The sequence below is a fragment of the Acipenser ruthenus genome, chromosome 10, assembly GCF_902713425.1.
Source record: "Acipenser ruthenus chromosome 10, fAciRut3.2 maternal haplotype, whole genome shotgun sequence".
Taxonomy (NCBI): Eukaryota; Metazoa; Chordata; class Actinopteri; order Acipenseriformes; family Acipenseridae; genus Acipenser; species Acipenser ruthenus.
In genome coordinates, this window is record NC_081198.1 from 24,972,779 (window position 1) to 24,994,703 (window position 21,925).

Genomic DNA, 21,925 nt, shown 5'->3' on the forward strand with positions numbered 1-21,925 from the left:
TATATGTGAGGCTGCTCCCTTTGATTTAATAGAACGATTATAATTATTTTGTTTTTAATACCCATCTTAATAAATCAATTTACCCATCATGGTTTCTTTTCCTTAAGTTTACCTTTTCTCATTTCTGGGATAAATGTATCCCGCATTTCTAATATTATATCCCTAAATGCAATTCTTTTCAGCTTCGATATCTATTAGCCCCAGTCTGTGTTTAGAAGCTCCTCTTTATAAATGTGCAAAAACAGTTACATATATTTATTTAAAAGCATTATATATGGTACCACTTTTGTTTAAAGAAATCTCTGTTTACAGGCCATGCTTTCAGCCACTAACATGTTTTTACCCAGAAGACACTGCTGCTGTGAAATGACCCAGGAAGTAAAGCAGTAACAGACTTCCTGGAAGGCAATGCGAGTTAACAGGGATCATTGTTTAACCTTGTGTAGTACCAGATGTCTGTTTTTAAAATGAAAATACATGTTTCTTTGAAAACTGCATATTTGAGACGTATGTAGCTAATGGAAGTGCAAAATGATTAAGATGTGTAGAATTATTTTGTTAGCTACAATTACTTTAAACACCTTGCTTTCTACACAGTCATTTTATTAATAATATCACTATCTCCACCAACTACGACCATTAGAAATGTACAATACATTTTCTCTGCAGACCTTAATCATTCAATTTCTTGTAAAGTACAACCTTGAGCTGGTTAATAAAGCTTATCCTTGAACTATTGCAAGAGACGTCAGTATGTCAACAACAGTATATTTACCATCTCATTTCCAATGCATTTTCATGAGTTAGCCACCTTAGTTCTGTATTTTTTTAACGCAGAATCCAGGCTTGCCAGTTTAAAGTTATTGTAGCTCACAAAATAATTCCATAAGTCGTACTTGTTTTGCACCTCCATTAGAAACATACAGTATCAACACAAATTATGAAAACAGCAAATGCGTGAATAGTGGTGGGGATTGTATTGCCCATTTGTCTTCACTCAGACCTCTTACTTACCAAACACCTTAGTGTCTCTTAATAGATAATCATCTCCTCTTTAAAAATATGCTAAAGATTTTAATGAGCAGTCTGTCTCAAGTCCTGTGGTATCCTTAATATGATACCAGTACCGTCCCGGTACCGACCAGGTGCTAAAGCCACCGATCCGGTACTAAACGGACCTGGTGCCGACCCAGTTCTTCTATTACTCGTTTTTGCATTCAGAACCATACGAGACGTTTTCATATTATTTATTTAATTTTTTGTTGAGAGTATTTTCTCTTGTGTCTACACACAGGTCTATCTGCAACGTGGTGCTCAGCACACGTGCAGCAAGACATCTGCTGGGCTCAGCAGTACTGCGCAAGACTGAGGTGTTCGCTTCGGTTGTTGTTGGTTTAAGCTATTTCTACTACAGTATCTTGATGCCGTTTTGGTGACAGCTGGTGTATGGTACTGAGTGAGTGGTTTTGCCAGTAGCCCTGTACGTTGCCACTCACGGTAACTGCGAACCAGTACCGAGGTCACCAACCCGCTACTTCCCGACCCGGTACCATCCCGGGACAGAGTTGCTGCATCAGTACTGTCCTGGTGCTGTTCTGGTGCCATTCATTCTAAAAGTCACCGACCCGGTACCAACCCAGTACTGTCCCGGTTCTGACCCGGTACCGACCCGGTACCGTGCCGACCTGGTGCTAAAGTTACCCAGCCGGCCCTGCTCGGTCGATTCCTACAGGACAGGACAAGCATGGCAGGCGCTCTTACTGCCTGGGGCCAGAGCACGGCAAGGAGGCCCTGGCTAATCGCAGCTTCTTCTAAAGCGCACGCTTGAGAAATGGATATCCCGCAGCTCTAAGGAGCACTCTGCATCCCTTACTCCTGCTCAGCCCTATATAGGGTGCATGATGCGGAGAAACTAGGCCTTGTTTTAAACTGAGGATGTGTGAACTAAATAATGAATGAAGTGCACAACAGGTAAGATTAAGGGAATGATTTTATTAGCTACAATCACTTTAAGATCTAGCCTCTAATTGTGGAGACTGTTACAAACATTTTCAACTTTCAATTAGAGGCTCACATTCCTCATCATTTGGTAAAGTTGGTAAAGTTACTTATCCTACCACCACACTATAGATACACTTTCTGTGTAGTCAGTATTAAGACTATTAAATAACTCATTGTCCTTGGCATGGGTACCAGTGATCTTAACTTAATTCTTGTTTAGGTATGAGCTCTCAAACATGTCTTCTCAATGTACAGCTGGTGCACAGCAGTGTTACATTCAATGTCCCCCTGCACACTCGTTTTTTTGTTTTATTTAGCAGAGGCCTTTATCCAAGGCGACTTACAGAGACTAGGGTGAATGAACTATATATCAGCTGCAGAGTCACTTACAACAACGTCTCACCCTAAAGACGGAGCACAAGGTTAAGTGACTTGCTCAGGGTCACACAATGAGTCAGTGGCTGAGCTGGGATTTGAACCACTGGACCACACTGCCTCCTGTGCCACTCTGCCCCTAGTGGATGGAATGAAACATAGCATTAAGAAATACCACATAGAACACATTACAGGCTATACCATTGATTGTTCTGAACCCTATCCAACTTGAGAAACCAGGTTACAGCAAACCAACAATTTAATGATGGCCTAAAATGACACTTGGTATGCAATCATTTCTCCGCATAGCATTTCTCCATGGTTTGTACTCTGCATAGCATTTCTCCATGGTCTATACTCTCCATAGCGTTTCTCCATGGTCTATGCTCTCCATAGCATTTCTCCATGGTCTGTGCCCCTGTTTTCCAGGTAAACGGTGTGCAGATGTATGGGAAGTCCCGTCGTGAAGCAGTGTCGTTCCTGAAGGAGGTCCCCCCTCCTTTCACTCTGGTGTGCTGCCGGCAGCAGAACGAGGAGGACAGAGAGTTGGCCTTGGAGGAAAAGGTAAGAAAAATTTTTTCAGGTTCATGTCCTGGCTCTGCCAAGTTATCGGACTTCGCTGGGGCTTTCAGAGAGATATGTTGCATTTGCTCTGGCGCCCCCACGGGCTAGGGAAGCAAAACCAACAGGCGCTGGCTCTCCTCAACTAATTGTAACAACTATAGTCCACCCTACTGCACATACAAGGCTGTGGCTTCCATCTCAGGGTTTTGCTGACTTTAATAAATCACTCAAGCTTGCTTGTGATTTATGTTGCCGAAAACCCTTGAAAGAGTTGCAGCCTTAATATGTACAACTGGAAGAAAAGTGTAAGAAATAGTCCTCTAAATTAACCTTCTGGGTTGTTTGTTGCTAATTTTGTGACATATTAAAAGTAAAAAAAAAAAAAAAAAATTAAACATTGCTGCATTTGGTGTAGAAATCTTGATAAATCAGTGTACATAACATTTACATTTTCTTTATATGAGTGTCTCAGTACTCATTACACTTAAAGTTCCCCTCTTATATGCATCATTGAAAACTCCATTGTTGTGGGAGTTAAAAGCTCAGCTTGTTTTGAATCGTGTGTGTGTGGGAATGTAAGGTTGGCAGGGATGGGACCTCCAGAACTACATTTCCCATCATCCTCCTACTCACATATGTAACTGAGATGGATTTACCTGTATAAAAAGGAGAGAAATCATTGTGTGGGGAGAGGGAGTTTGGTGAGTGGAACTGTGTGAAACTGCGTTTTGTTTGTATCTGGTTAGTGAAGGCGAATACCCAGCCTGACAGCAGTATTTGTGTAAGTTTGCTTGTTTTGTTTAATTCTTTCTTGGCCCTCGTGCCCTGTTTATTTGTTGTCTTGTTTAATAAATGTGCGAATCAGCGCTTCACTGCAGCTTCTGTCTCTGAGTCTCTATACAGCTCTTCACCTCAGCTTCTGTCTCGGAGTCTCTATACAGCACTTCACTGCAGCTTCTGTCTGAGTCTCTATACAGCGCTTCACTGCAGCTTCTGTCTCTGAGTCTCTATACAGTGCTTCACTGCAGCTTCTGTCTCCGAGTCTCATTCTTGCCAGTAACAGCTTGGGCCGTGACACTATCCTGTCACAGGGAGGAATGCATTTTTCCTGTTACATGGATTTAGTTACTGAGGGTAGTACCTTCTGTTGCGTCAGTTCTGGCCATTGGACCTCTCGCATGAAAGAATACATTTGTTAATGTTGAGTTTCAGGAGGTATGTTTTTTTAAGAATATTTGTGTCAGTGTCAATCATGCTAACCCTTTTTTCCTAAGTCTCTCCTCTATTGGAGGATACATGTTGGGAATCACTTGTCTGGTTTCCCTGGATCAATGCATTATGCTTTTAAAATCCATTTAAACTATTTGATTTCTATCGGTTAACCATTTAACCATAGTTACACTGTCACACTAAATACCCTTTAAATAAATACACTTTCCACATATATTTAGTCTTTGTCATGCATTGACATTTGTTTACCAAATATAAAAAGGGGCAGCTTAAGAGCACAAGTCCTCTTTAATTGCATTACGATTTTTGTACATTGACATCTTTCTAAGTTTCTAGTATCTCCTTCATAGTTAATCTCAATCCACTACAGGGGACACTGGTTTCACATAAAATAACACACCATTTAAAAAAAAAAATACATGTTACCATCCCATAAACTTAGCGTAACAATCAACTATTCATTTTCAAGATTCTTATGAATTCATGCTTTGAATCCATTTTAAAAGCAAGTATGTAAAAGACCAGATTTTTTCCCCATTTGAAATGACAACAAATAAACTGCAACTTCAACAAACTGTGCCCACAACTACTGAAATTAAACATCTTAGTTTAAAAAAAGAAAATCTAAATTTAAACCTCTGTACTCCCCAAAGATGACGAAAATGTCGTCCAACATAACATGAACATGAAATGTCTGCAGCAACTATTTACACAAGAAAATCCAAGAATTTCCGGTCTTTTGCTAAAAATCCAAAATGTTCCCTCAGAAAACAAAGTATGGTCCAACTGTGATTAAACAAGTACTTTTTTCAAAGTCCCGCTGAGGTGAAATCAGCTATATTTAAAAAAAAAAAAACTGCAAGTGGTTTTCATTCAGAAAAATGAACATGTTGACGTGTTCTGGTGTCAGTTTTGTATGCAACCGATTTACAGTCAGTGGAAAAGACCTTCTGCAGGCACAGAGGATCCTGGAATGCACAGGTCACTTTTTTTCTTTTATAAATTTAGTCGTTGCCAATTATTTTTCATTATTTTCTCCCAATTTGGAATGGCCAGTTATTTTATTATGCTCAGCTCACCGCTACCACCCCTGCGCTGACTCAGGAGGGCGAAGACGAACACACACTGTCCTTCGAAGCGTATGCCGTCAGCCGACCGCTTTTTTTCACACTGCGGACTCACCATGCAGCCACCCAAGAGCTACAGCGTCAGAGGACAACGCAGCTCTCGGGCAGCTTACAGGCAAGCCCGCAGGCGCCCGGCCAGACTGCAGGGGTCGCTGGTATGCGGTGAGCCGAGGACACCCTGGCCGACCTAACCCTCCCTCCCTCCCTCCGGGCGACGCTTGGCCAATTGAGCGCCACCCCCTGCGGAGCTCCCGTCCTCGGTCGACAAAGGAATAGCCTGGACTCAAACTCGCGACGTCCAGACTATAGGGCGCATCCTGCACTCTATGCAAGTGCTTTTACTGGATATGCCACTCTGGAGCCCACAGGTCACTTTTTCCAGTGTAGGAAAGCAGTGCACACTGGCCTTCCGACACTCCAATGGATTGCAATAAAACGCAGGGCAAGGCTCCCTGAAGTAACTTTTGACTTCATTTTCAACTGTATTATCATCCGGTTTAAGAACATAGTCACCTAAAAGCATCGATATGGCACTATTCTTGTATATTCCACACTGTCTTTTAGCTGCTGGCTCAGTTGGTGCAGGTACAGCTACAGCACTCGGTCAAAATGAAGCACTGACTTCGTTTTGACCACTCCATCTTTGCAGTCCTCCCTTTTCTAGTTTGATGCCAGCTGCTGCTCTGCATACGAACACCGGAAATCGACAGCTTGAGACTAGTTTAATAGATGAGGTTTCAGTCGACTAATCATGCCTAACCCGACGTCATGTGTTCTAGGCATATGCGGAGCTGCGCCTCAGCGTCTATGCTCGTAATGACACCTGTCTTAAAGGTGGAACAGTCAACACCATGCTATCAACCACTCTATACGTCCGCATCCTGAGGCGTCGTAGAGTGTAAAACAGATGCTCCAAACAGTGGAGCAGAGGAATCCAGTACATTTAACCTGTAAAACCTCATGAAAGTATGCGGCGTAGCCCAACTGGCTGCCGCGCAAATATCAGACACCGGCACCCCTCGAAAGAGGGCCCAGGATGTCGCCATACCCCTGGTAGAATGCGCCTTCAACTGCCCTGGTGGTGGAAGGCCTGCAGATTCATACGCTAATTTAATAGCATCCACTATCCAGTGGGAAAGGCGCTGTTTAGACAGCGGCTGACCCAAAGATCTAGAACCATGGCATATGAACAACTGTTCTGCCTGCCTCACAGTCTTTGTACGGTCAATATAACACCTCAATGCCCTCACGGGGCAGAGCATGTGTAACCGCTCTTCCTCCGGGGAAGAAAAAGGAGGAGGATGGAACGCCATCAACTCGACTGACTGGTTCATGTGGAACGGGGATATAACCTTTGGTAAAAAGGCCGGATTAGGGCGCATGGAGACCTTAGAACCGTCTCCTGCAAAATGAGTACAAGAAGGATGCACTGAAAGTGCATGTAACTCGCTCACGCGTTTTGCTGATACCACAGCCAGCAAAAATGCAGTCTTAATAGATATGAGCTTCATATCCACGCTGTGGAGAGGCTCAAACGGTGCCTTGGTAAGGGCTTCTAGCACCACATCAAGGCTCCACGACGGTAAACTGGTCGTTCTTGGAGGCCGCAAGCGTCTTGCGCCTTTCAGAAACTGAGATGCCAAAAAATGGCAACCAGGTGATAAACCGTCAATGCGTACATGACAAGCCGAAATGGCGGCTAAATACACTTTAAGTGTAGAAGGAGATTTCCCTTCATCGAGCAGTTTCTGCAGAAACTGCAATATTACTGCCATAGGACAGGAGACTTGGTCGTGGCTCTCAGCCAGACACCAACTCTGAAACAACTGCCACTTATACGCATACTGCGACCTAGTAGAGGGCGCTCTCGCACTCTGGATGGTCGATATAACTGCAGTCAAAAGCCCTAAGGCTGACAGGCGCTCCCGCTCAGGGGCCAAGCCCATAACTGCATGAGTTTGGGGTTCGGATGCCAAAGCTCTCCTTGAGCTTGGGACAACAGGTCCGCTCGCAGAGGGAGCTCCCTCGGGCGACCGTGCAGTAATTGCACTAGACTCGGGAACCATATTCTCCGAGGCCACCGAGGAGCGATCAGAATCACTGTCGCTCGCTCTACCCTGACCTTCTCCAAGAAGGCGGGGAGCATCGGAATCGGTGGAAAGGCATACAGGAGCCCTGACGGCCATTCGTGAGCCAGTGCATCCACCCCCAGGGGGCTGTCGAGGTCCTTCACCGAGAACCATAGAGGACAGTGCGTGGTCTCTCGCGAAGCGAAGAGATCGACTTGCGCTGTGCCGAACCATTCCCAGATGCGCTCTACCACCCGAGGGTGAAGACGCCATTCGCCCGCAAGAGGACCTCCTCTGGACAGGAGATCCGCTGCGTAATTGACTCTGCCCGGCAGATGAACTGCACGCAGAGAGGCTAAACGCGGTTGAGCCCAGAGCAACAGCCGCGTTACCATCCGGTGAAGACCGGGGGACCGCAATCCGCCCTGGCCGATTGATATACGCCACTACTGTGGTGTTGTCTGACCGCACTAACACGTGCTTGTCTAGAAGCACTGGCAAGAAGTGCCGAAGGGCGAGGTCCACTGCTCTGAGTTCCAGAGCGTTGATGTGGGCTGTCCCTGTCCCGTTCCAGACTGCTCCCCAACCTTGGTTGGAAGCGTCGGTTGTGATAACTTCCCTTCAGAAGATGGGACCCAAGCGCACTCCCTGGCGGATGTTCGACTGAACTTTCCACCAGCGTAATGCTTCCCAGCAGGTTCGGGATACCCTCAACCTGCGGTGCTTGTCTCTCCGCGGGTGCAACGCGAAGGCATTGAACCAGGCCTGCAGAGGTCTCTGGTGTAGTAAGCCCAAAGGAAGGGTTTGCGAGGCGGCAGCCATCAACCCCAGCATGCGCTGACAGAGCTCCATGCTGACTGTTTCTCTCAACCTGAATAGGGAGAGACACCGCTCTAATGAGGCAACTCTTTGTGTCGATAGGGTCGCTTCCATGGACACTGAGTCCAGATGCAGACCCAAAAACTCGGTCTGTTGGCTGGGCACGAGGCGGCTCTTGTCTGGATTGACCTTCAGACCTAGCCGCTGAAGATGGTCTGTAACCATCACTGTGTGCTGTGCCAGCTGCTCCTTTGACTGCGCGCAGACGAGCCAGTCGTCCAGATAGTTCAGCAGTCGGACGCCTTGAGCCCGCAAAGGAGCTAAAATGGCGTCCATACACTTCGAAAAGGTTCGAGGAGCTAGAGACAGGCCGAATGGCAGGACGCAAAACTTGTAGACCCTGCTCTGGAATGCGAATCGTAGATACTTCCTGTGACCCGGACAGATGGGAACGTGAAAGTACGCATCTGTCAGATCTATGGTGGTAAACCAGTCGCCCTGCCGGACAGACTGGACAATGTGCCTGTGCGTGAGCATCTTGAACGACAACACCCGTAGGTATTTGTTCAGTACACGCAGGTCTAGAATAGGGCGGAGCCCGCCGTCCTTCTTTGGCACAAGGAAGTATTTGGAGTAGAACCCCTGGTCGGTCAGAGCAGGGTCTACTAGTTGAATGGCACGCTTCCTGAGCAATGCCTGTATTTCCACATTCAGAGCTGAGGACTGAACCACGTCCTTCACCACAGTTACCACCACCCCCCTGAAGGGGGGGGGGGTTTAACCGGAACTGAAGGGTGTACCCGGTGAGTATAGTTTTGCGCACCCAGATATCGCTGGTGCATTGTTGCCAAAACAGAAGCTGTGGAACAGTATAGGGTTGGGTTAATGGCTGCCTGGTTTTCTCAGGGCTGCTTAGGCTTCGCTCGCTCACGAGGGGCCTGGCCAGCGCCACGAGGGCGTGGTCTGCTACCTCCTCTAGGTCGCCACCCTGTGCGCTGCGGTCGTCCCCTTGGGATTTGGCCACGCGCTGCTGTATCCGCCGGGGAGGTCTTAGTACCCCCTGGACGCGGCTGGTGTTGCGGTGGTGTTCTACGCCACTGATGTTCTTGTGGGCGTTTGACCTGGAAAGGCCTACGCGGCCATATCGTAGCCAACTGCTGTGATGCCTCTCTAGCCTTAGCTGAGCTTTGCAGCATCTCTTCCACCGCTGGGCCAAATGTGTGCCCCGGTGTAATTGGGGCATCCAACAAGGGAGCTTTGTCATGCTCCTGGACTCTCGCCTGCGAGAGCCAGAGCTGTCGTCTGGCCACCACCAGAGACGCGATGCTCCTGCCCTGGGCCCGTGCGTTAAGCTGGGCTAGCTTGACCAGCAGCTGGGCAACTAGCCCTAACTCCGCTCTCGGAGACACCGAAGGGTAGTCTGGGAGATCCTTTATTAGCGCAGCCTGATAAACTGAGAGGAGGCTGGCCAGATTGGACAGCCTAACTGCCTCTGTAGCCGCCGAATAGCCCCTCTTGAGGTGCACCTCAGTGATCCTGCACTGCTTGTTAGGACAGGTGGGGTCTTTCACCAACCCAGAGAGTGTTGGTGACTTCACCAACGCTGCGAACGCAGCGCCAACTGGCGGAAATGACGCCAGACCCGCTTCACTCGCACCTTGCATGGTAAAGGCAGCCGCCTTACGCAAGGTTGCCGGGGCGGAGGCTGGAGTCCCCCAAGTGGACTGCACCTCCTTAACAAAGTCTGGGAAGGCCGGAAGCGTCCTAGACTGCTGGCCCTGTGCCAAAGGCGACTCAAAAAGAGAGCGCCTAGGTTCTTCAGTGGCAGGCCATTCTAAGCCCAGGTGGCGAGTCGCCCGCTCTACTAGGGACCATAAAGAGTCATCCACGCCTACCTCCATCTTAGACTCTGAGTGGTGGGACGTGAGCTCTGCCTCCACACTATCCTCTCCGTGGAGAGGCTCACCCTCTGATGCATCTCGAGAGATAGCATCCACGTCCCATGCGTCCTGTTGCGCAACTGGAACGGACAGGGGTTGTGGTAGGATGATCGGCTGGTTGACAGCCGGTCTGACTGGCTCCTCTGCGGCCCGAGCTGTGGCCAGGGACATGAGCAGCGATTGCTGCCCCATCATAAGGTCCATAAACTGAGACATCTTATTAGTAAGTTCAGTTACACCACCTCGCCTGTCGCGACGAGGAGAACGGGAACGTCCTCTCCTTCGGGGCGATCTAGAGCGGGATCTCGAGATCTGACGGGGGCGTTCACCGCGAGGAGAAGGGCCTCGCCTTACAGAAAGGCTGTGGGAGCGGTCTCTCTTACGCCTAACGTCAGGAGATCGTTGACCAGGGGTAACCTGGGAAGGCGAACTCCTGGAAAAAGGCAGCTTCGCTGGCGGGGAAGCCAAAGAAGGCTGCGGGGCGGAAAGGGTGTGTGACGACCCAGATGAAGGGGAGCGATCCCCGACTGCTCTCCTCGCCCTACGACGCAGAGTGCGCGTCTGAAAGCTTGCACATAACGTGCAAAAGGCCTTGTCTGCCAAAGCAGATGCCGCATGCTCCGGCCCCAGACAGGACACGCAGTCCTCATGCGGGTCATTAGCCGGTAACTTCGTCCCACAGGTGACACAACGGTGAAATGACATGGTGCAGCACGTTGTATGCCGAAGCGTACCGTGCCAGTAATAGGAGCGCCGAGCGTTAAGCACTGAGCACCAAGCGAACAGCTTTAAGGTGCGTTGAGGCGCGTGCACCAAGCACTGAAAGACAATCGTCAAGTGCGTGCACTAAGGCACCGAGCGTCGAGGTGCGTGCACCGAGCGTCGAGGTGCGTGCACCGAGGCACCGAGGCACCGAGCGTCGAGGTACGTGCACCGAGGCACCGAGCGTCGAGGTGCGTGCACCAAGGCACCGAGCACCGAGCGTCGAGGCGCGTGCACCGAGCGCCGAGCGTCGAGGTGCGTGCACCGAGGCACCGAGCACCGAGCGTCGAGGTGCGTGCACCGAGGCACCGAGCACCGAGCGTCGAGGTGCGTGCACCGAGGCACCGAGCACCGAGCGTCGAGGTGCGTGCACCGAGGCACCGAGCACCGAGCGTCGAGGTGCGTGCACCGAGGCACCGAGCACCGAGCGTCGAGGTGCGTGCACCGAGCACCGAGCGTCGAGGTGCGTGCACCGAGGCACCGAGCACCAAGCGTCGAGGTGCGTGCACCGAGCACCGAGCGTCGAGGTGCGTGCACCGAGGCACCGAGCACCGAGCGTCGAGGTGCGTGCACCGAGGCACCGAGCACCGAGCGTCGAGGTGCGTGCACCGAGGCACCGAGCGTCGAGGTGCGTGCACCGAGGCACCGAGCACCGAGCGTCGAGGTGCGTGCACCGAGGCACCGAGGCACCGAGCGTCGAGGTACGTGCACCGAGGCACCGAGCGTCGAGGTGCGTGCACCAAGGCACCGAGCACCGAGCGTCGAGGCGCGTGCACCGAGCGCCGAGCGTCGAGGTGCGTGCACCGAGGCACCGAGCACCGAGCGTCGAGGTGCGTGCACCGAGGCACCGAGCACCGAGCGTCGAGGTGCGTGCACCGAGGCACCGAGCACCGAGCGTCGAGGTGCGTGCACCGAGGCACCGAGCACCGAGCGTCGAGGTGCGTGCACCGAGGCACCGAGCACCGAGCGTCGAGGTGCGTGCACCGAGCACCGAGCGTCGAGGTGCGTGCACCGAGGCACCGAGCACCAAGCGTCGAGGTGCGTGCACCGAGCACCGAGCGTCGAGGTGCGTGCACCGAGGCACCGAGCACCGAGCGTCGAGGTGCGTGCACCGAGGCACCGAGCACCGAGCGTCGAGGTGCGTGCACCGAGGCACCGAGCGTCGAGGTGCGTGCACCGAGGCACCGAGCACCGAGCGTCGAGGTGCGTGCACCGAGCACCGAGCGTCGAGGTGCGTGCACCGAGCACCGAGCGTCGAGGTGCGTGCACCGAGCACCGAGCGTCGAGGTGCGTGCACCGAGCACCGAGCGTCGAGGTGCGTGCACCGAGGCACCGAGCACCGAGCGTCGAGGTGCGTGCACAGGTGCGTTGCGTGCACTGAGCCCAAGCACTAGGCGCCGAAGCGCTACACCAGGCGCCTAAGCGCTGACACCGAAAGCGCCGGAGCGCGTGTACTGCACCAGACGATCCACGTCAGCTGACCCGCAAAGCGGAGACGCTATGTGCTCTAGTACTGTGTCTGAGTCTCGAAAGACAAGGTGTTGTGCTGCTTATAAGGGCAACAGTTAATGCACTTGGTGGTCGTCTTCCTTATACTGTATGGGGAAAAAAACTTTTTTTTTTTTTTTGTTTGTTTGTTTGTTTGGACGCTGCAGCAGACACTACGTATAGTGTAAAACAGTGGGGCTATACTCAATAGCAGCCACGTGGCGGTAGAACGCGCCGCGGTGGGGGGGGAGACTGCAACGCAGGCTGCACGCACACACACACACACACACGCGGTCTAGCCTAAGCAAGACCGAGGCTGCAAAAATGCGCGTGGCCTAAGGCCAACGCAACACGCGTCCCAAACAATATACAATAAAAAATATATATTACAATATATATATACACAAAAACCCAAATAATAATAATATAATTATATATTACAATAATAACAATAAGAAAAGGAAGACGGGAGACCACGAAGACGCGATGCCGAAGCAAAGCGAAAGGAAAAATATATTAAAGAAATATATATAATCCTAATAACACAATAACTGAAATAAACTCAGAGAAGGGGTAATTAACCAGCTTCTCAAGCGTAAAGCTTATCGAGTACAATCAGTTAACAAGCTCTATTATCTATTACCTACCGTACCAAGGCTGAAGACAAAAGAGGAAGTGCATCCCCACGCGCGCAGTTAAGTAAGCTCCCAGGGGGGCGGGCTTACACTGCAGCTGGCGTGGGGGCCTATCGGCAGCTTTGCTATAAAAGCTCAGCCTACCGGTGCTGCCTGACGGCAATATCTCATGTTGATGGTTATTTTCGACTTGAAAGGGAACCAAACGTTTCGACTAGTGCCCTCTTTTACAGAGTGAAACAGTTTGTGTCTATATGTTTATATCATTTAGGAAGGTGAGCTGTGATTGGGCTGTTAATGGGCGAGAGGTACTAAGTAGAGGAGTGGAGTGGAGAGACTGGAGGATGTGCTGAGTTGAGGAAAGGAGTGAAGAGACAGGGATGTGATGAGTAGATAGTTCAGCAGTCGGACGCCTTGAGCCCGCAAAGGAGCTAAAATGGCGTCCATACACTTCGAAAAGGTTCGAGGAGCTAGAGACAGGCCGAATGGCAGGACGCAAAACTTGTAGACCCTGCTCTGGAATGCGAATCGTAGATACTTCCTGTGACCCGGACAGATGGGAACGTGAAAGTACGCATCTGTCAGATCTATGGTGGTAAACCAGTCGCCCTGCCGGACAGACTGGACAATGTGCCTGTGCGTGAGCATCTTGAACGACAACACCCATAGGTATTTGTTCAGTACACGCAGGTCTAGAATAGGGCGGAGCCCGCCGTCCTTCTTTGGCACAAGGAAGTATTTGGAGTAGAACCCCTGGTCGGTCAGAGCAGGGTCTACTAGTTGAATGGCACGCTTCCTGAGCAATGCCTGTATTTCCACATTCAGAGCTGAGGACTGAACCACGTCCTTCACCACAGTTACCACCACCCCCCTGAAGGGGGGGGGGGTTTAACCGGAACTGAAGGGTGTACCCGGTGAGTATAGTTTTGCGCACCCAGATATCGCTGGTGCATTGTTGCCAAAACAGAAGCTGTGGAACAGTATAGGGTTGGGTTAATGGCTGCCTGGTTTTCTCAGGGCTGCTTAGGCTTCGCTCGCTCACGAGGGGCCTGGCCAGCGCCACGAGGGCGTGGTCTGCTACCTCCTCTAGGTCGCCACCCTGTGCGCTGCGGTCGTCCCCTTGGGATTTGGCCACGCGCTGCTGTATCCGCCGGGGAGGTCTTAGTACCCCCTGGACGCGGCTGGTGTTGCGGTGGTGTTCTACGCCACTGATGTTCTTGTGGGCGTTTGACCTGGAAAGGCCTACGCGGCCATATCGTAGCCAACTGCTGTGATGCCTCTCTAGCCTTAGCTGAGCTTTGCAGCATCTCTTCCACCGCTGGGCCAAATGTGTGCCCCGGTGTAATTGGGGCATCCAACAAGGGAGCTTTGTCATGCTCCTGGACTCTCGCCTGCGAGAGCCAGAGCTGTCGTCTGGCCACCACCAGAGACGCGATGCTCCTGCCCTGGGCCCGCGCGTTAAGCTGGGCTAGCTTGACCAGCAGCTGGGCAACTAGCCCTAACTCCGCTCTCGGAGACACCGAAGGGTAGTCTGGGAGATCCTTTATTAGCGCAGCCTGATAAACTGAGAGGAGGCTGGCCAGATTGGACAGCCTAACTGCCTCTGTAGCCGCCGAATAGCCCCTCTTGAGGTGCACCTCAGTGATCCTGCACTGCTTGTTAGGACAGGTGGGGTCTTTCACCAACCCAGAGAGTGTTGGTGACTTCACCAACGCTGCGAACGCAGCGCCAACTGGCGGAAATGACGCCAGACCCGCTTCACTCGCACCTTGCATGGTAAAGGCAGCCGCCTTACGCAAGGTTGCCGGGGCGGAGGCTGGAGTCCCCCAAGTGGACTGCACCTCCTTAACAAAGTCTGGGAAGGCCGGAAGCGTCCTAGACTGCTGGCCCTGTGCCAAAGGCGACTCAAAAAGAGAGCGCCTAGGTTCTTCAGTGGCAGGCCATTCTAAGCCCAGGTGGCGAGTCGCCCGCTCTACTAGGGACCATAAAGAGTCATCCACGCCTACCTCCATCTTAGACTCTGAGTGGTGGGACGTGAGCTCTGCCTCCACACTATCCTCTCCGTGGAGAGGCTCACCCTCTGATGCATCTCGAGAGATAGCATCCACGTCCCATGCGTCCTGTTGCGCAACTGGAACGGACAGGGGTTGTGGTAGGATGATCGGCTGGTTGACAGCCGGTCTGACTGGCTCCTCTGCGGCCCGAGCTGTGGCCAGGGACATGAGCAGCGATTGCTGCCCCATCATAAGGTCCATAAACTGAGACATCTTATTAGTAAGTTCAGTTACACCACCTCGCCTGTCGCGACGAGGAGAACGGGAACGTCCTCTCCTTCGGGGCGATCTAGAGCGGGATCTCGAGATCTGACGGGGGCGTTCGCCGCGAGGAGAAGGGCCTCGCCTTACAGAAAGGCTGTGGGAGCGGTCTCTCTTACGCCTAACGTCAGGAGATCGTTGACCAGGGGTAACCTGGGAAGGCGAACTCCTGGAAAAAGGCAGCTTCGCTGGCGGGGAAGCCAAAGAAGGCTGCGGGGCGGAAAGGGTGTGTGACGACCCAGATGAAGGGGAGCGATCCCCGACTGCTCTCCTCGCCCTACGACGCAGAGTGCGCGTCTGAAAGCTTGCACATAACGTGCAAAAGGCCTTGTCTGCCAAAGCAGATGCCGCATGCTCCGGCCCCAGACAGGACACGCAGTCCTCATGCGGGTCATTAGCCGGTAACTTCGTCCCACAGGTGACACAACGGTGAAATGACATGGTGCAGCACGTTGTATGCCGAAGCGTACCGTGCCAGTAATAGGAGCGCCGAGCGTTAAGCACTGAGCACCAAGCGAACAGCTTTAAGGTGCGTTGAGGCGCGTGCACCAAGCACTGAAAGACAATCGTCAAGTGCGTGCACTAAGGCACCGAGCGTCGAGGTGCGTGCACCGAGCACCGAGCGTCGAGGTGCGTGCACCGAGGCACCGAGGCACCGAGCGTCGAGGTACGTGCACCGAGGCACCGAGCGTCGAGGTGCGTGCACCAAGGCACCGAGCACCGAGCGTCGAGGCGCGTGCACCGAGCGCCGAGCGTCGAGGTGCGTGCACCGAGGCACCGAGCACCGAGCGTCGAGGTGCGTGCACCGAGGCACCGAGCACCGAGCGTCGAGGTGCGTGCACCGAGGCACCGAGCACCGAGCGTCGAGGTGCGTGCACCGAGGCACCGAGCACCGAGCGTCGAGGTGCGTGCACCGAGGCACCGAGCACCGAGCGTCGAGGTGCGTGCACCGAGGCACCGAGCACCGAGCGTCGAGGTGCGTGCACCGAGCACCGAGCGTCGAGGTGCGTGCACCGAGGCACCGAGCACCAAGCGTCGAGGTGCGTGCACCGAGCACCGAGCGTCGAGGTGCGTGCACCGAGGCACCGAGCACCGAGCGTCGAGGTGCGTGCACCGAGGCACCGAGCACCGAGCGTCGAGGTGCGTGCACCGAGGCACCGAGCACCGAGCGTCGAGGTGCGTGCACCGAGGCACCGAGCGTCGAGGTGCGTGCACCGAGGCACCGAGCACCGAGCGTCGAGGTGCGTGCACCGAGGCACCGAGCACCGAGCGTCGAGGTGCGTGCACCGAGCACCGAGCGTCGAGGTGCGTGCACCGAGCACCGAGCGTCGAGGTGCGTGCACCGAGCACCGAGCGTCGAGGTGCGTGCACCGAGGCACTGAGCACCGAGCGTCGAGGTGCGTGCACAGGTGCGTTGCGTGCACTGAGCCCAAGCACTAGGCGCCGAAGCGCTACACCAGGCGCCTAAGCGCTGACACCGAAAGCGCCGGAGCGCGTGTACTGCACCAGACGATCCACGTCAGCTGACCCGCAAAGCGGAGACGCTATGTGCTCTAGTACTGTGTCTGAGTCTCGAAAGACAAGGTGTTGTGCTGCTTATAAGGGCAACAGTTAATGCACTTGGTGGTCGTCTTCCTTATACTCCCGCAAAGCGGAGACGCTATGTGCTCTAGTACTGTGTCTGAGTCTCGAAAGACAAGGTGTTGTGCTGCTTATAAGGGCAACAGTTAATGCACTTGGTGGTCGTCTTCCTTATACTGTATGGGGAAAAAAACTTTTTTTTTTTTTTTTTTTGTTTGTTTGTTTGGACGCTGCAGCAGACACTACGTATAGTGTGAAACAGTGGGGCTATACTCAATAGCAGCCACGTGGCGGTAGAACGCGCCGCGGTGGGGGGGGAGACTGCAACGCAGGCTGCACGCACACACACACACACACACGCGGTCTAGCCTAAGCAAGACCGAGGCTGCAAAAATGCGCGTGGCCTAAGGCCAACGCAACACGCGTCCCAAACAATATACAATAAAAAATATATATTACAATATATATATACACAAAAACCCAAATAATAATAATATAATTATATATTACAATAATAACAATAAGAAAAGGAAGACGGGAGACCACGAAGACGCGATGCCGAAGCAAAGCGAAAGGAAAAATATATTAAAGAAATATATATAATCCTAATAACACAATAACTGAAATAAACTCAGAGAAGGGGTAATTAACCAGCTTCTCAAGCGTAAAGCTTATCGAGTACAATCAGTTAACAAGCTCTATTATCTATTACCTACCGTACCAAGGCTGAAGACAAAAGAGGAAGTGCATCCCCACGCGCGCAGTTAAGTAAGCTCCCAGGGGGGCGGGCTTACACTGCAGCTGGCGTGGGGGCCTATCGGCAGCTTTGCTATAAAAGCTCAGCCTACCGGTGCTGCCTGACGGCAATATCTCATGTTGATGGTTATTTTCGACTTGAAAGGGAACCAAACGTTTCGACTAGTGCCCTCTTTTACAGAGTGAAACAGTTTGTGTCTATATGTTTATATCATTTAGGAAGGTGAGCTGTGATTGGGCTGTTAATGGGCGAGAGGTACTAAGTAGAGGAGTGGAGTGGAGAGACTGGAGGATGTGCTGAGTTGAGGAAAGGAGTGAAGAGACGGGATGTGATGAGTAGAGAGGAGGGGAGAGACGAGGATGTACTGAGGAGAGGAATGGAGAGACTGGGAGATGTAATGAGGAGAGAGGAGGGGAGAGACGAGGATGTAATGAGGAGAGGAGTGGAGAGACTGGGAGATGTAATGAGGAGAGAGGAGGGGAGAGATGAGGATGTAATGAGAGGAGTGGAGAGACTGGGGGATGTAATGAGGAGAGGAGTGGAGAGACTGGGGGATGTAATGAGTAGAGGAGAGGAGTGGGGGTAATGAGGAGAGGAGTCCCATTATCATTTTACAATAATTCGAAGTGGTTCTTATTGAAACTACTCGGATGGATATTGAACGTAACTTTTGTATTTAATAACAAGAACACGTTTGAACTCTGTCGCGGCTCTCAACTCCCTACTGGTGGCGCACGCACCAAAAACGTCATGCAGCTGCTGAATGCAAACATACCCCCGTATGCAACAGCACAGTCACATCAAACTTTTTTCATGGAGTAAAGTAATGAACCATTTGAGAACTGCTGTGTTTTATTAAAATATTTTGAAAACTATTTAGTAGCCTATTTTATATGTTACACACACGGTGCATTTAAATCAATGTGGGTTTTATTTTGCAGGGAGATTCAGGTCACTCATCATGGTAATTTTTTCCTCATAGCTCTCAGATAGGGTTGTCAACAGGCTCCAGAATCTCGGGACACTTTAAAGCAGGTCAGGTTTTTTAACTCGCCTCTCTAAACTGCAATGTATTCGACATGTAAAGAGAGTGTGAATAGCTTGAGCAGTTTAGTAAATGTATTTGATTGTTTAATTGTGGTGGCGTTTCTATCTGGAGAGCCTCGTAACAATTATTAACTGTATTGCTTGAATTTTTTTTATAAAGTAAACAATATCTATCAAAATAGTGCAACACCATTATTATAGCTTTGCACTCACATGCACTCTTTCATTTAACCTGACAGCAGGTAAAGTTTCTATTTGTTTAATATTTCTTACTTCACACAGTCCCGCCCAGTCAGAGACCCAGTAAGCCAATCAGCTGCTGTATAGGTCTGATTGATGGAAATGATCCTTGCAGGCATGTGTGTGCTTTTGGTAACAACTAAGTAAAACAATTCAATTGATTTAGCGACAGTTCGCACAATTCACACTCACTTTACTGAATACATTGCAGGTTAGAGAGGTGAGTTACACAACCTGACCTGCCTTAAAGTGTCCCGAGATTCTGGAGCCTGTTGGCAGCCCTACTCTCAGATCAGTTGACACAGGTTGAAACGTCATTAAAGAAAATAGTGGGTTATGGCAAAGATGCAGCTCTCCTTTCTTGTAAAGGTAAAGTAAACAGTTCTGTATTTTTACGTTTCTATTGTGGGGGAGGGGGCTAGCGGTAAATTGTGTAAGTTTCAAACTGAAATGTTATTCAGGGATATATTTCCATTCGGTAAAAAAAATGCTATGAACTAAAAGGCTCAAAACAATAGATTGTGCGCGTCCCTTGTTAGTAGCTGCCAGTCTGTTTTTCTTTCAACAGTTTCCTTCAGTTTTTCTTGACAGTTTTTGTAGGTTCGGTAATCGGCCGAATCTTTTGAGATGAATTTGGTATTGGGCCGAATCTCAAAAACATTTTGTTTTGGCAAATCAGTGTGAAAGTGCTTTAACCTAAGTTTAGGAGCTGGTATTCAGTTTTAGTTGCCACAACGTGTCTTTATAGAAGTAAGATCCAGTGCCTGTTTAAAGCTATGTGGTCTTTGTGTGTTTACAGATATGCAAAGACGTTACACTCCTGAGAATGGGCCTATATGTTCCAAGCATTAAACAGTTCTGTACAGCCCCTGTAATCATGTGCTTCTCTTTGCCAGGTGGATGGAATCCCAGAGGAGGAGGAGGAGGAGGAGGAGGAGGAGGAGCAGCAGGAGGAGGAGGAGGAGGAGGAGGAGGAGGGGGAGGGAGAAGGTGGGGAGCTGGCTCTCTGGTCACCGGAGGTCAATGTGGTGGAACTGGAAAAGGGCTCCCAAAGCCTGGGCTTCAGCATTCTCGATTATCAGGTACTCTCCCAGCATAAGTTACATTTTACCAATAATGTCACCCTCCACTTAGTATCACCCCAATGAAATGTCCTGCCCAGAATATAAATGGAGTCAATGAGGAAAGTTTGCTGATATCAATTTTGTTATTATCACACTCCGGTCAGTATGAATCACATTGAACTGATTTCCAACACTGCAAGCTGGGTGTGATTCCACACACTGTGCAAGCTGGGTGTGATTCCACGCACACTGTGCAAGCTGGGTGTGATTCCACGCACACTGTGCAAGCTGGGTGTGATTCCACGCACACTTGTGCAAGCTGGGTGTGATTCCACGCACACTGCAAGCTGGGTGTGATTCCACACACTGTGCAAGCTGGGTGTGATACCACACACACTGCAAGCTGGGTGTGATTCCACGCAAACTGCAAGCTGAGTGTGATTCCATGCACACTGTGCAAGCTGGGTGTGATTCCACGCACACTGTGCAAGCTGGGTGTGATTCCACGCACACTGTGCAAGCTGGGTGTGATTCCACACACACTGTGCAAGCTGGGTGTGATTCCACACACACTGTGCAAGCTGGGTGTGATTCCACGCACACTGCAAGCTGGGTGTGATTCCATGCACACTGCAAGCTGGGTGTGATTCCACGCACACTGCAAGCTGGGTGTGATTCCACGCACACTGTGCAAGCTGGGTGTGATTCCATGCACACTGCAAGCTGGGTGTGATTCCACGCACACTGTGCAAGCTGGGTGTGATTCCACACACACTGTGCAAGCTGGGTGTGATTCCACGCACACTGCAAGCTGGGTGTGATTCCACGCACACTGTGCAAGCTGGGTGTGATTCCACGCACACTGTGCAAGCTGGGTGTGATTCCACGCACACTGTGCAAGCTGGGTGTGATTCCACGCACACTGTGCAAGCTGGGTGTGATTCCACGCACACTGCAAGCTGGGTGTGATTCCACGCACACTGTGCAAGCTGGGTGTGATTCCACGCACACTGCAAGCTGGTGTGATTCCACGCACACTGTGCAAGCTGGGTGTGATACCACACACTGTGCAAGCTGGGTGTGATACCACACACTGTGCAAGCTGGGTGTGAACGCACCTTAATCACTATGCAACAGAGCCAGGCTTGACTGCAGTTGTGGTTTTAGAGCTTTTAACCTCATCTCACCAACAGGGCAGAATCCATAATAACAGGGCATCACTCAACACTGCCCGTTACATACAGCTGTCTTATGTTTTTAATGCTTACAATGTGTTTACATGTTCAGTGTAATACATTTTAGTAATGAACCATGCAATATCCAGTGCTATATTTCAACACAGAAGAATATATTTATTGTTTTAATGCTTTTTTGCCAGGTTATTAGTAAACTCCTGATAGTCAACTCCTTATTGTCACCATTTATGTTCAGTCCCGCTTGGTCATATTTAAAGGCTTGTGTTTCAATCCAAGTTGTAGAGATTGCAGTAGGCTGTCTTGAAAGGTAGCTGCATTTGTTACAGAACACCCTGTAAACGTTGTGTTGATTTATCTTTGCTGTTTCCTGTGTTGTCCGTATTGATCAACCAGAATAATCTTTTTTTAAACAGAAATCGGATAAAGATCAGTTACCTAATTCTCTGGGAGATCACTCGGGCACGGAGAGAATTCAGGTACCTTGTCTCGCTCTCAGTGCCTGTCGTGTGTGAAGCTGAACTTTGAAGGGTGCTTCCTGCGTGCTTATCTGAACACAAATTAATTTCTTGGCATGAGTTATGATGTCATTCCAGACACAGAACATATGCAAGGTCACAATGTACCCCAGTTTCTCAATGCCTTCGCACCGGGCTGGTTGAGTAAAATCAAGAGTGAGATAACCTGTTCTACAACTGCAGCTGGCTCCACAGTGTAT

At 50.8% G+C, this 21,925-nt stretch overlaps 1 protein-coding gene across 1 annotated transcript in view; it reads left to right on the forward strand.

Annotated features, from left to right (window-relative positions):
• patj (PATJ crumbs cell polarity complex component) overlaps positions 1-21,925 on the forward strand; it is a 414,550-nt gene that overhangs the window by 68,190 nt on the left and 324,435 nt on the right. The window contains exons 16-17 of the mRNA XM_034001483.3: positions 2,806-2,940; positions 19,847-20,032. Of these exons, the coding sequence (XP_033857374.3) occupies positions 2,806-2,940; positions 19,847-20,032 (321 nt within the window). The remainder of the gene's footprint in view (positions 1-2,805; positions 2,941-19,846; positions 20,033-21,925) is intronic.